At 35.5% G+C, this 12,635-nt stretch overlaps 2 protein-coding genes across 2 annotated transcripts; one reads left to right on the top strand and one right to left on the bottom strand.

The window, feature by feature from the left end:
• The first annotated feature begins 3,442 nt into the window (after positions 1 to 3,442).
• LOC120075140 (mini-chromosome maintenance complex-binding protein) lies at positions 3,443 to 8,913 on the top strand. Its single transcript, XM_039028314.1, has 14 exons — positions 3,443 to 3,687; positions 3,997 to 4,110; positions 4,184 to 4,291; positions 4,428 to 4,559; positions 5,216 to 5,260; positions 5,388 to 5,501; positions 5,615 to 5,773; positions 6,080 to 6,154; positions 6,233 to 6,346; positions 6,522 to 6,724; positions 6,840 to 6,975; positions 7,092 to 7,319; positions 7,426 to 7,493; positions 7,581 to 8,913. Exons 1-14 carry the CDS (start codon positions 3,478 to 3,480, stop codon positions 7,693 to 7,695), a joined length of 1,821 nt encoding a protein of 606 aa, XP_038884242.1. The 5' UTR covers positions 3,443 to 3,477; the 3' UTR covers positions 7,696 to 8,913.
• A 1,027-nt stretch (positions 8,914 to 9,940) lies between these two features.
• On the bottom strand, positions 9,941 to 12,117 carry LOC120076863 (adenine/guanine permease AZG1-like). The gene has a single exon (XM_039030811.1). The coding sequence runs from the start codon at positions 11,864 to 11,866 to the stop codon at positions 10,136 to 10,138; it is 1,731 nt and encodes a 576-aa protein (XP_038886739.1). The 5' UTR covers positions 11,867 to 12,117; the 3' UTR covers positions 9,941 to 10,135.
• Between the last annotated feature and the right edge of the window lie 518 nt (positions 12,118 to 12,635).

Genomic DNA, 12,635 nt, shown 5'->3' on the forward strand with positions numbered 1-12,635 from the left:
TTAGATATTTTATGGTATTAATAGATGCATCTAGCAGATGGTCATATGTGTGCTTATTATCGAGCCGAAATAATGCATTTGCAAGATTACTTGCTCGGATAATTAATTAAGAGCACAATTTCCTGATTATACAAGTAAGACCATTTGTCTTGATAATGCTGGTGAATTTACATCCCAAACTTTTGATAATTACTGTATGTCAATTGGGATAAGTGTCGAACATTCTGTAACTTATGTTCAGACACAAAATGGTTTAGTAGAATCATTTAAAAAATGTTTTCATCTGTAATGGGACATGCTATTTTGCATGTAACGTCACTTGTATGCATTAGGTCAGTACCTTATCATAAGTACTCGTCATTACAATTAGCTTAGGGTCACGAGCCAAATATTTTCCATATGATAATTTTTGGATGTGCAATATATGTTCCAATTGCTCCACCACTATGCATTAAGATGGGTCCTCAAAAGAGGCTAGGAATATATGTTGGATGTGATTCCCCATCAATTATTAAATATCTTGAGCCCCTAATTGATGATGTATTTACTGCACGATTTGCTGATTGTCATTTCAATGAGACAATTTTTCCAACATTAAGGGGAGAAATTAAGAAGTTGAAAAAAAAAAAAACTACATGGAATGCATCATTATCGTCTCATTTAAATCCTCGTACACATCAATGTGAACTTGAAGTTCATAAGATAATTTATTTGCAAAATATAGTAAATCAATTACCATATACATTTATAGGTGCAAATAAAGTAACTTAGTCACATATACCAACTGCAAATGTTTCATCAAAATTGATATCCCAACACGACAAGTTATCAATAATGAGTTTGGAATACGCCAGAAGCGTGGTAGACCAGTGGGTTCCAAAGATAAAAATTCTCGAAAACGAAAAATAATTAATAATGAAAAAGACTTGGTTGATGATGTAAATACTCATAAAGAAATCTTCGACGTGACTAGTGAGAAAGGTGAAATACCTAGAGATAATAATGAGATTTCAATAAACTATGTTATGACATGAAAAAGATGGAATCTAACTAATGTAATTATTAACAAAATTTGTGTGTATAATGTTGCTCTTGATATTATATATGAAAATAAGGATCCTGAACCAAAATATATTAAAGAATGTCGACATATAAAAGATTGGCTTTGATGGAAATAAGCAATCGAGTCAAAATTAAACTTACTTTCAAAACATTAGGTTTTTGGACCTGTAGTAACACCATACCACAAGGTGTTAAACCTGTGGGATACAAATGAGTATCTGTGAGGAAAATAAATGAAAATAATGAGGTCATAAGATATAAAGCAAGACTAGTTGCACAAGATTTTTCACAAATACTTGGTATTGATTTTGAGGAGACGTATTATCCGGTGGTGGATGCAATTACATTAAGATATTCAATTGGCTTGACTGTGTGTAAAAGTCTGAATATACATCTTATAGATGTAGTCACAACATATTTATATAGATCTCTTGATAATATATTTATATGGGAATTTCATAAGGATTTAAAGTACTTGAAACATATACATCAAATGTCCGAGAATGATATTCGATAAAGTTACAAAGATCCCCATATAAATTGAAACAATCAGGACGGATGTAATACAATCGTCTGAGTGGATATTTATTGAAAGAAGGATATCAGAATAATCCAATATGTTAGTGTATTTTTATAAAGAAATCACAATCATGATTTGTTATTTTGACTATATATTTTAATCACTTGAATATAATTAGAACTCCTTAAGAGCTTTAAAAAACAATAGAATATCTTAAGAAATAATTTGAGATGAAAGATATCGGAAAAAATAAAATTTTGTCTTAATTTGCAAATTGAGCATTTAGTAGATAAAATATTTATTCATCAGTCAACTTATACAGAAAAAAAAATTTGAAAATATTTTATATGACAAAGCACATCCATTAAATATTCAAATGGAAGTTCGTTGATTAAATATAGAGAAATATATATTTCGATCTCGAGAATATAATGAATAACTTCTTGGTCCTGAAGTACCATATCTTAGTGCAATTGATGCACTTATATATTTTGCTAATAATACAAGACTAGATATTGCATTTTTAGTAAATTTATTAGCTATATATAGTTATTCTCCTACAAAAAGACACTAGAACAGAATTAAACATATACTCCGTTATCTTTGAGGAACAGTCGATATTAGTTTGTTTTATTCAGATAAATAAAATTTTTATTAGTTAGTTGTGCAGATTCTGGATATTTATTTGATCCACAAAAAGCTAGTTCTCAAATATGTCATCTGTTCACACGTAGAGGAACTGCTACATAGCGATAGGTGAAATGGACTACAACGTCCACTCCCTCAAATCATGCTGAAATTATTGCAATTCACGAAGCTAGTCGAGAATGTGTATGATTAAGGTCAATGGTGACATCAATATACAACAAATTTGTTTGGAGGATAACCTTTCAGACTTATTTATAAAGACATTACCAATTGCAACTTTTGAAAAATTGGTGCACAACAAAATGGAATGCGACGACTCATAGATCTTAAGTTATGTTTCCATAAGGGGCAGTAAATATATTGTATTTTTTTTTTTTTTTTTTTTTTGTTAAGAGTAAGTTTATATATAATATATACTATTTTTCCTTTACTAGGGTTTTTCCCATTAAGGTTAATGAGAATATTTCATATATATATATATATGGACATCTAAATGGGGTATTATGAATAGTATAATAGAAAATAGATGCCCATTGCTCAGTGTTCCAAATGCAATGTGTCACAATTTATGATTTTCATGTGCCTTGTAGTTATTCAAACTTGATGTCCATGTAAGTTCATGTCTTATTTGCCACTTTGCCTATAAATAGTGGCATTTGGTGGATCTTAAAATCACACATACATTGGTGAGAAGTCCAATTCCACTAATTTTTATATTATCTAATTTCATGATTTTGGTTATTTTATGTTTTTAGTTATTTTATTTTTATAATTTTAGTTTTTATTTTTTTATTATTATTAATAACAATAATTATTATATTATATTTTTCATATCCATATTCCTATCGTGCTTATCAAATTTTATAACAATTTAATAATTGTTTCTAAAAAAACGTGCGCTCCTTTAAAACCCATGTCTTTCCTATTTTAAGAAGTGTGTAAGTAATTGATGGCTAGAGATTAAATGGTAATTGGACCCTATTTTTATTTTTTTCTATAATTTTAAAACTTAGACATTTTTGTAAATAATAATAAAAAAAAGTTGGAACATGGGCCTTTATTTGTTATCCCATTTCTCATTTCCCTAGATTATTCAGCCCGGTAAGGCCCAACGTGAAACCTTACCCAGGCCCAAATCGCAATTACAGGGACGAGAAAAATGGCGGGAACCGAGAAGAAGAGGGTGCTCGATTTGGCGGGAAATGTCTTTACCTTCTTCATTGTATTTAGGGCGCCAAATTAAGACGATGGACAGGACAGAGATAGTGATTCAGAGAGAGAACGCAGCCATGGTTGGACTCCCCTACGATTTCCTTGTTAATCCTCTTGGCGCTGTGAGATCAACCTTCGAGAAGGCGATATCATCCGGTTCCAATCCTGCGTCTTTTGATGGCAAAGACTGGGGCGCGCTCGAACCATTTCGACACTTTCTTTTCCACCAAGATGGTCTATCTAAGGTTCAATCACTTCCCAATTTAACTTATTTCTGTTCTCTGTAAAGAAATTTCTCCAGTACTCGTGGCGATCAAGTTCTTTTCCCCCAAGTAGTTGATTTGATTATCTATTTGAGTATTCATTAACACAGATGCCCTTGTGTGTGTGTGTGTCTGTGTTTTTTTTCTCAGCTGGACTAGTTAATAATCAATTTCCGCGTTCTTTAGTAAATGTCTTCGGAGAAATTTAGGTGTTTTTGAGCCTAGGGTTAGAATTAAGGGTTTAGGTTTACTAGGTTTTCGAATCAGTCGTTTGAAGATATCTTTCTGTAGGTTCCAATTCTTAACGCCTCTAGCGTTAGATGGGTTCAGCCCAACACCCTTGTTCGGTTCCGGGGAATGATACAAGACATGCTGGGAAATGAGTTCTATGTTGGCGCTTACAAGGTAGTTTTATTTCTGTTCAAGATGTTGCTATGCTGTTTTCATGTGTGTTAAGACGCTCTCTGGTATTATGAAGGATGGCTCTACATGGAAAACCACTAAGTTTATGGATTCGTCTCAATGTCCTACTGGATTTTCACCAGATATGCGCATCTGGGAACGCCGTTTGCTATACTGTGTGCCTGTGAGTTTTCAGTAGAAGTTTCTTGTTTGTAAGCTGTTACTGCAAAGTTTTCTACTTTTAAATTGAGCGTACAAAAATCAAACCCAGCTATGATTGATGGCTTATTCTCGAGTACGTTCTTTATCATTTCGTTTAGGTTCCAGGTCAAAATTCTTGGACAGAATCCTCACGTTTGGGAGAGATCAATCATAATGCTGAGGGGACATCTGAAAACAGACAAAAGCGATGCAGGATGGATGAAAATGCTGTTGATCATGTGGGCTTGCTGGTACTTTTCTTCCGTGACATGCTCTTGTTTTATTCAAACTTTGGCCTGTTCCTTGCATCCTTGATTTCATCAACATCAAATATATTCTTAATTTGTTTCTTTAATCTTTATCTGTTCTGTACTTTTCTGTATTTGTCAGCCGTCACATTTATATTTATTAGATTTATTCATGTGCCATGGATGGGTCTGCATAAAAATTTTGCCTCATCCCTTTCGCTCTCCAAAATTTTAATTCTTGCCATTGTCCTTGCTTGGAGCTATGTGGAGTTAATATACTGAGATTTCTGACATTTGGCAGGATATAGCTTGAATAATTCTAGTTACTTAGCACGAGATGGAAAGGTCTTTAGTTGGAGTTTCCATCCTAGTTATTAGCCTTTGAGAAGGTCTGCACGGTCTCAAAAAATGATGAAAACAGAGTTATTACTTGGCGTTGGGTTTTAGTGGAGAAAATTTAATGGATTTTTGGTATTTAGTAGACTTTAGGTGTCATCATCCCTGTAGCCTCTTCTATTTTTTGGGTCTGTTGGGTGAGAGTTATTCCTTGGTCTGGCTCTAATTACAATTTAATGTATAGATCAGTTGCTTTATTTCTCTGATTTATAATAAAAAGAATAGTAGCCGCTGGTTTTCTGACATTTCCATTTAAATCACAGACTCCAAGTGATGAGCTTCAAAATTCTTCCAGTGGGAAAAAGCTGGTGAGCATTTTCCCTTTCTCTGTTACTTGTATGGTGCGATCATGTAGATTGTTTCATCTTATGCAATTGTACCTCTCTCATTTCATTCTAATTTGATTTAGTATTCTCTGTCTCTTTCATTTCATAGAAAGATGAGCAACTTTCTCCGGGATTACAATCTCAGAATATTTCAACTGTGGCTACTTCTAGTCTGAGCACCGTTTGTAATGCTGCCAGGGATTTTCTTCCTTGTCTAGTTAAGGTAAGTACTCAACCAATCTCCCGAGTCAGGTTATCATATAATTTGTTATTATCAATTGTGTAGTGGGGTTAGAAGTGTTTCTTAATTTTCAGAATTATCTATTTATATTGCAGATTTATGATACTGCAGAGTCTGAGTTAAAGTTGAATGATGTTTTTGAGTTTATTGGTGTTATTACGCTGGGCACAGAGCAAAAAGTTGACAAGGATGACTATGATGAGTTTTCTAATGGTTTAAGTGAGGACTTATCAGTTCAATTTCCTCCCGACATGGTATTGATGCATCTTGAACTCTTTCATTATTTTTTTCATAATTTTCTCTATCTAGTTGACTACTACTGGAAGTGATATTATGTAATATCATTCAGAATCGAACTGAGAATTGAACTGGTATAGCGCATGACACATATCATGTATTGTCTACTCTTTATAGTATAAAGTTCATAATAGTTTTATGAGTTCTAAAATTCACAGCATTAATTTTCCAGAATTATGTAAGAGTTGAGTAGCTGAAGCCAAAACAACTTTCAATTCATTCTAGTTCAATTGATATAGCATCAATTTCCAATTTTGGTATAGGTACCACGCCTCCACTGTGTTATTCACAGGAAACTTGCTGTTCATGACTTTCTCCACACTTGCCATGTGTTGGAGGTACTCTACAATACTATAAACTACAAGTGATGTTTCATTGTGTATCGCTGTGTATAATTTTGTATTCTTATGTAACAGCCCACAACCCATCGAATTAAAGAGATACGTACAGCTCTACTGAATTACCTGACCGTTGCTCTTGGCAATGATGGAGTTGCAGCCCATTTTTTGTTGTTGCATCTTCTGTCCAAGGTTAGGGTTAATTCCATGGCCGTAGCTTTTAGTGTTCCTTTAATAATAAGGGCATTTCCTTCTAATACTTCATAACAGTCATCCAATTCTATCATCTGTTAATCTTGGTGCTATAATTTAAACACTCTGTTATCATGCATGGCTTCAAATTTTAATGGACAATTTTCTTGACTAGGTGCATGCCAGGGTGGATTCTATGGCAGTGGGTAAACTTTCACTAAACCTCACAGGTTTTAACAGAGAAAGTATGTCCATTTTTGGCAATCAGCTTAGGCTTACTGTCAAGAGCCTTCTTCCATTCACGGAATATATACCTCTCACAGTGGAATATCTAAATACTGCCTCACTGGCACCAAAGAAGAATTATGAGATAAACAGGTAACTTAATGGTGAATGACTCTTTCACAGAAATAATGATTTGAGTTTTTGTTTTAATGCTTCTCCAATTTCATCCAAATTGAAATAATTGGTGTGATATCTTGACAAATTACAGACTGGTTCCTGGTGTGCTTCAACTGGCAGAAGGGTCACATTTGATGATTGATGAAACTCAACTAGAAGTAGGGACATTGACTTCTCTTGGTGTCGAAAATGCAAGGTTGCTGAAAAATCTAATGGAGTTGCAGAAGGTATTGTGTTGATGAGCCTATTTGTACAAACACGTTGATGAAATATATTCTATATTTTTGGTTGAATTACTGGTTCCTCGTCCTTGTATTGATTAAATAAGCCCTTTCTCCTCCAGGTTGAATATGATTTCAAATACTACAAAATGGATATGACAACCGATGTCCAATTGCTAATTTTGTCCGAGGGTAAATCAAACATTTTGCCAGCTGATTTGGTTGTGCCTTTCCAACCTTCATCGGTAGGTTCATCCGCAATTACTGATATGGATGCACTAGAAGCGTGGAGGTGGTACTTATCTAATGTAAGGTCATTGTCACATTCCATCGAGTCAGAAATGCAGCAGGTACATATTAGGTTTACTTGCTTATTGAAAGCGAGCATATCAAATTGCCATTTTTTCTCTTGCGCTTGAAATTCATTAATTAATTTTGGGACCTATTATGTGACAGTTTGTAGAAAATGACTTGGTGGCACTAAAGCAGGCAGATAGGAGCTTAGGCAGCCAAGACTTAAGCAGGCAAGTAGTACATGTTTACTTGCACAGCGTTTGTTTTTTATTTTGGCATTACCTCATTGTTTCTTTAACCTCTGTAATTTTTATCAGGTTGCTAACAATAGGTCGCCTGATATCTGCGAGTTATGGAGAAACCTCACTGTCATTGGAACATTGGCAGATGGTCAAGGAACTAGAAAGGGTGAGAAGGGAGAGGCTCACATGAGGTATTCTGTACAACACGCTTGGCACTTCATTGTATCTATTCCTACCGATGGGAGGCTTAGATTTTGTTGTATTGCACCATTGTGCGTCTGTAAACCATATGGTTAGGAACGCATCAGACCACATGAAACAATTAGACAGCGTCTAATGTTTTGCAAACAAGTGGAGTTTTAGCGGAGTTCCAACCTCCAAGCACAGATGAAAACCAATTCCCACATCGGTTCAAGATTTACTCTTTTGCCACTATTATAGCGTCATATACTTAACTTGGAACTAACCGCACTAAATTCAACAACAGAAAAATCTGCCACTGCCATGCTTTAGCATGTGCTGCCCAAAACCACTTGTAATTGATATTTTCCTTTTGGGGGTTTTATTTATAGCTAGTGTTGATAAAACACTTGTCTTGGATACTGAATGAAATATTGAATTTTCTACAGTGCTGAAGTAACTTCAAGACTTGATTTGTACAGATGTAAGATTGTAGTATTGTACACAAGAATTGTCCAAAAATATCTTGTAACACGTGGCATAGTTTGGATAAAGTTTCGGTTGAAAAGACAGGTAGTTGAGAGATGGAAGGTGTATTAAGTTATAGATAACATCAGTCAACTGATTGACTAAATTGGTTGAGATTTGTATAAATGTTAAGAGTGGCAGTGGGTGGTGTAGGTAGGTAGCTTCATGGTCACTCTTGGTTGTGTTGTGACAAATATGCTACGCTTTTCACACGCAGAAAAGGAGAGAACAAATGGAAAAGCAAAGGCAAAGCTGATGCCATCAACAATAATAAGGCCATAGGGCGGGTAGTATCTTTAGAATGAGCGTTAGGAAGTATGGAACCACACACTTATGCAATGTAATGGTGTCATTTCATCAGACAAGAACCTGAATACGTGCCCCAGTTATCACTAAGACCTTTGAGTTGTGTTTGTGGACCATGTCTTGTCTTGTCTCTGATGCCTCAATAACCTCCAAAAATGGTCTTTTTTTTAGGTTGTGGTTACAAAATGGGAATAGCAAGACGAACACATGCCTCATCATTTAGTGTCAGATCAAAAGCCTTGATCAGATGCAAGAATATGTGCTGTTCATCTTGTTGTGTTTAACTCTCCTCTTGATTCTCTTTTTCTTATTCCAGAATTGAGGGGTTATGTAAGTCAAAGCTATCGATTCATTACTACTACCCAGAAAAAAAAACAAAATAGTAACGAAAAGATGAAGACAGGTGTTTGGATAATGTGTGTTTTTGCTTTGAATTTGTGAATTTAGTTCCTCAAAAAGAAATATAAAACGCCGTGAAGTGTGGCGTGGCCTTGGGGCTCACATGAAAGTGAAGAGGAGGAAGGAAGCATCGACTTCATGGCTTTGGTGGCAATGCCTCTTCTTGTTCCTTCCAGAATCCCCCACTCCACATACCCACATCACAAGTATCATCTTTTTCTTTATTCCCCCCATACGATTCTTTTTTCTTTTTCTGAGTTTAAATACTATTTATGTCATCATAATTGGTGTAATCATAATGAGCTTCTATTAATGTTTCAATTGTAATAAGATCTAATTGGAAATGTAATTGGATTACTTTCGATCATATTTATTTATGAATTTTGCTAATCTAATTTGATTAGAATTGAGATTGTTTACTTTGCACCTATTTGGTGTTATTGTCTTTCTTATCGTCACTATTACCGTCGTCATTTAGGGTCAATTAGTAACGGTATCTGTAATAGTAACTGTAACGGTATCTAAAGGCAAAAAATTGAAAAGTCGTTCTCAAAAGTTTTTGAAAAAAGTTAGTGGATCCCACATAAATTTCAAATGCAGTCGGATTAATCATCTTCAATTTTGCAATTGGATTGTGTTTATTGATTATGGATTTGGTTGTGGGTCCTACATTTCATCATGTGAACAACATTTTCAAGGAAATAAACATGATCTTAGTTCATCTTAATCCGTGCACTTTCAACTTTGGTTTATTTTGATTTACTTTTAAATTTTATTCATTTCGATTCTTTTAAGTAATTAAAAATTTTCTTTTCTTCTTTTGTCGTTGCTTAATATTATTTTATCATCAAAACGTACCCGAAACATCCACGAACTATTTGTTGGATCGTGTTTCATTGAATTCAAACAAACATTTGGTGTTGAAAAATTTCAAAACCGAAGTTGATTAAATAAAATAGCAAGTTGCAAATGCTGTATCCCACGTTATGTTTCCTTGAAAATTAAGGGTCAAAGACTCAACGTGTTGGAATTTGACCTTTCAATTTATCATCAATAAAAAGTCAAAGTCAAACACTTGGTGCCCTCCAATCCAATTGAAGCTAAGCTAACATGAAAATGTAAAGATCAATTAAAAATGAATGGATTTAAATTCTTTTTATAAAAAATGATTATAATCATGAAAATAATACTGTATACTAAATTAAAATTACTAATAACTATACTTCATTTTGTAGGGTTTTTGGGGCAGGATCTTCTTCATCCACGAGCTGCCCGTTAGATCCGCTGACCTCATCATCCTTCAACTTCAAAAGTCCACATTTTTGCAAACCAGCCAAACTCCAATCCCATACATGCAACACCACGTAAGTCCCAATTCCACCAATCAAACCATACGCTATGGAATAAGTCAACGGCATTAAAATCAACGTTATGAAGGCTGGAATCGCCTGCCGCATATCATTCCATTCTATCTCTACAACCGCCTTCATCATCAAAACCCCCACCAATATCAACGGCGGCCCCACCGCCCACGCCGGAATCGACGCCAACAACGGCGTAAAGAAAAACGCTAGAAAGAAATAAACCCCCACCGTCAAAGCCGTCAACCCCGTCCTCCCTCCTTCCCTTATCCCTGTCGATGACTCAATAAACGCCGTCACCGGCGAAGTCCCGAGCAAAGAACCAACAACAATGGCGGTTGCGTCTGACATAAAAGCAAAATATTGACCTTCAAAATCCCCATTTTCATCAATAAAACCAGCAAATCGTGCCATTGAATAAAGAGTTCCAGTAGTATCTAAAATATCCACGTATAAGAAAGTGATCATAGCTTCCCAAAAGTAAGGCTTCCCTAAATCCTTAAAGCTAAGTGCTCCAGCTGTGCTTTTAATTGTGTGTATATCCACAACTTTCTTAAAGTACTTATACGCTGCTTCCCCTGACGCCGTTTTTGAAAACGCCGTAACACTTGTTTTTGGAATCCATGACACCGCCGTCACGAATATGATCCCGTAAATCATAGCTCCTTTTATGTTTTTCACCAAACAATAAGCAATTATTACGAATCCCACTATTCCCAGCCACATCCTTGGACTTTCCATTCGCCCATTCAAACAGAGGATTCCTTCTGAAGCTGTTCCTCCGGCCATTACACTCACCGTTCCGTTCAGGTAACTCACCACCGGCGCTACTGACACTCGGGAGGATTCTGGGCAGCCTCCAAGTGTCACTAGTGTCGATGGGTTGAAGCCTATTAAACCAATTCCTTGACTGCTCTGTAATCCGATGAATGCTAAAAACAGACCAATTCCGGCAGAGGAACTGATTCGAACTGGCTTTGGGATTAATTTTGCTAACTTTGCACGAAACCCAATTGCGGAAATTAGTAAGAAGATTAATCCCTCCATTAGAACGGCAGTTAAGGCGCTCTGGTAGGATATATTACCGGAGCCATGGAATCCGACGACGGTGTAAGCGAAATAAGCGTTCGTTCCCATTCCTGGCGCTAAGGCCAGAGGAAGGTTAGCGAAAACGCCCATTATAACGCAGCCAATTAGCGACGAAGCAATAGTCGCTACAATCAAGTCTCTACGGACCTGATCGAGGCAATCGGCGTAGCCGGGATTGACCGGGTCGAACATGCAAGACCCGTCGGGTTGGATGAGACGGAGGTCCGACCCGGTACAGTTGGGGATTGAAATTGAAGGGTCGGAACAGAGAGGGATACAATCAGATTGGGAACAGGTGGCGCCGGAGTCGGCGAGGATGGAGGCGTTGACGGCTAAGATATAGGCCATGGTTAAGAAAGTGGCGGTGCCGGCGCGGAGCTCGGTGGTGAAGTTGGAATTTCGTTCGGTTAATTTAAACCGTTTTCCGATCCAGGTTTCGGCGACGGCGGAGTTCAGCCGGTTCAGACGGCCCGGTTGGGACGTGGCTTCGATTTCCATGATTAGGAAAAGGGAATTTGGAGATGGGGAAGTTGTATCTATGAACACATAATCGGTTTCGATATAAATAAATTTGAAAGAAGATGAAGAACAAGAAGCAGAAGCAGAGGATTAGATTCTCGAACCGGATTTCTCTCGGTTTAGTTTCATTCAGTTTAATTATTCTTGTATGCGTATATAAATATAATTTTTGGGGTTTCATTTTTTCCTAGGACAAGATTTTCCTCTAAAATGATTAATATTGCCTCTTTTTAGATATTTTGTTTTAAGTATAATTGAAAAGTGAAAAATTTGTATCACAAATTTTGTGATTAAAAATACATTCGTATGTCAATTGAGCTACGTTTAATTTATTTTTTTTAGTACGATGGGATTACCTTTAGATCTCCCCATTTTTAAAATATGTGAAAATTTTTATATATAATTTTGGTTTATGAATTTTATAGTTTGTTCAATTTTAATCCATGTTTTTAAAAACTTAATTTTAGTTTCAATATTTTGGATAAATTTTAAATTTAGTCTTTCGAAAGTATATTTTAACATAAAAATGGGTTAAATAATACAATAATTTCCATGGAAAAATAGCTTAGCTAAATATGTTTTAAAAATCTATACTAAAAATGATAATTTATAACAATATTTTTTTCTAAAAAATAAAGAAATATTAATTTTGGATTAAGAAAATATAGAGATTGAAATTGGACTAAAAAAAAAAGGAAAGTGACAAGTATTAGATAGTTCACAGCTAAGAGTAAGAGGGGCATTAATA

The sequence above is a fragment of the Benincasa hispida genome, chromosome 4, assembly GCF_009727055.1.
Source record: "Benincasa hispida cultivar B227 chromosome 4, ASM972705v1, whole genome shotgun sequence".
Taxonomy (NCBI): domain Eukaryota; kingdom Viridiplantae; phylum Streptophyta; class Magnoliopsida; order Cucurbitales; family Cucurbitaceae; genus Benincasa; species Benincasa hispida.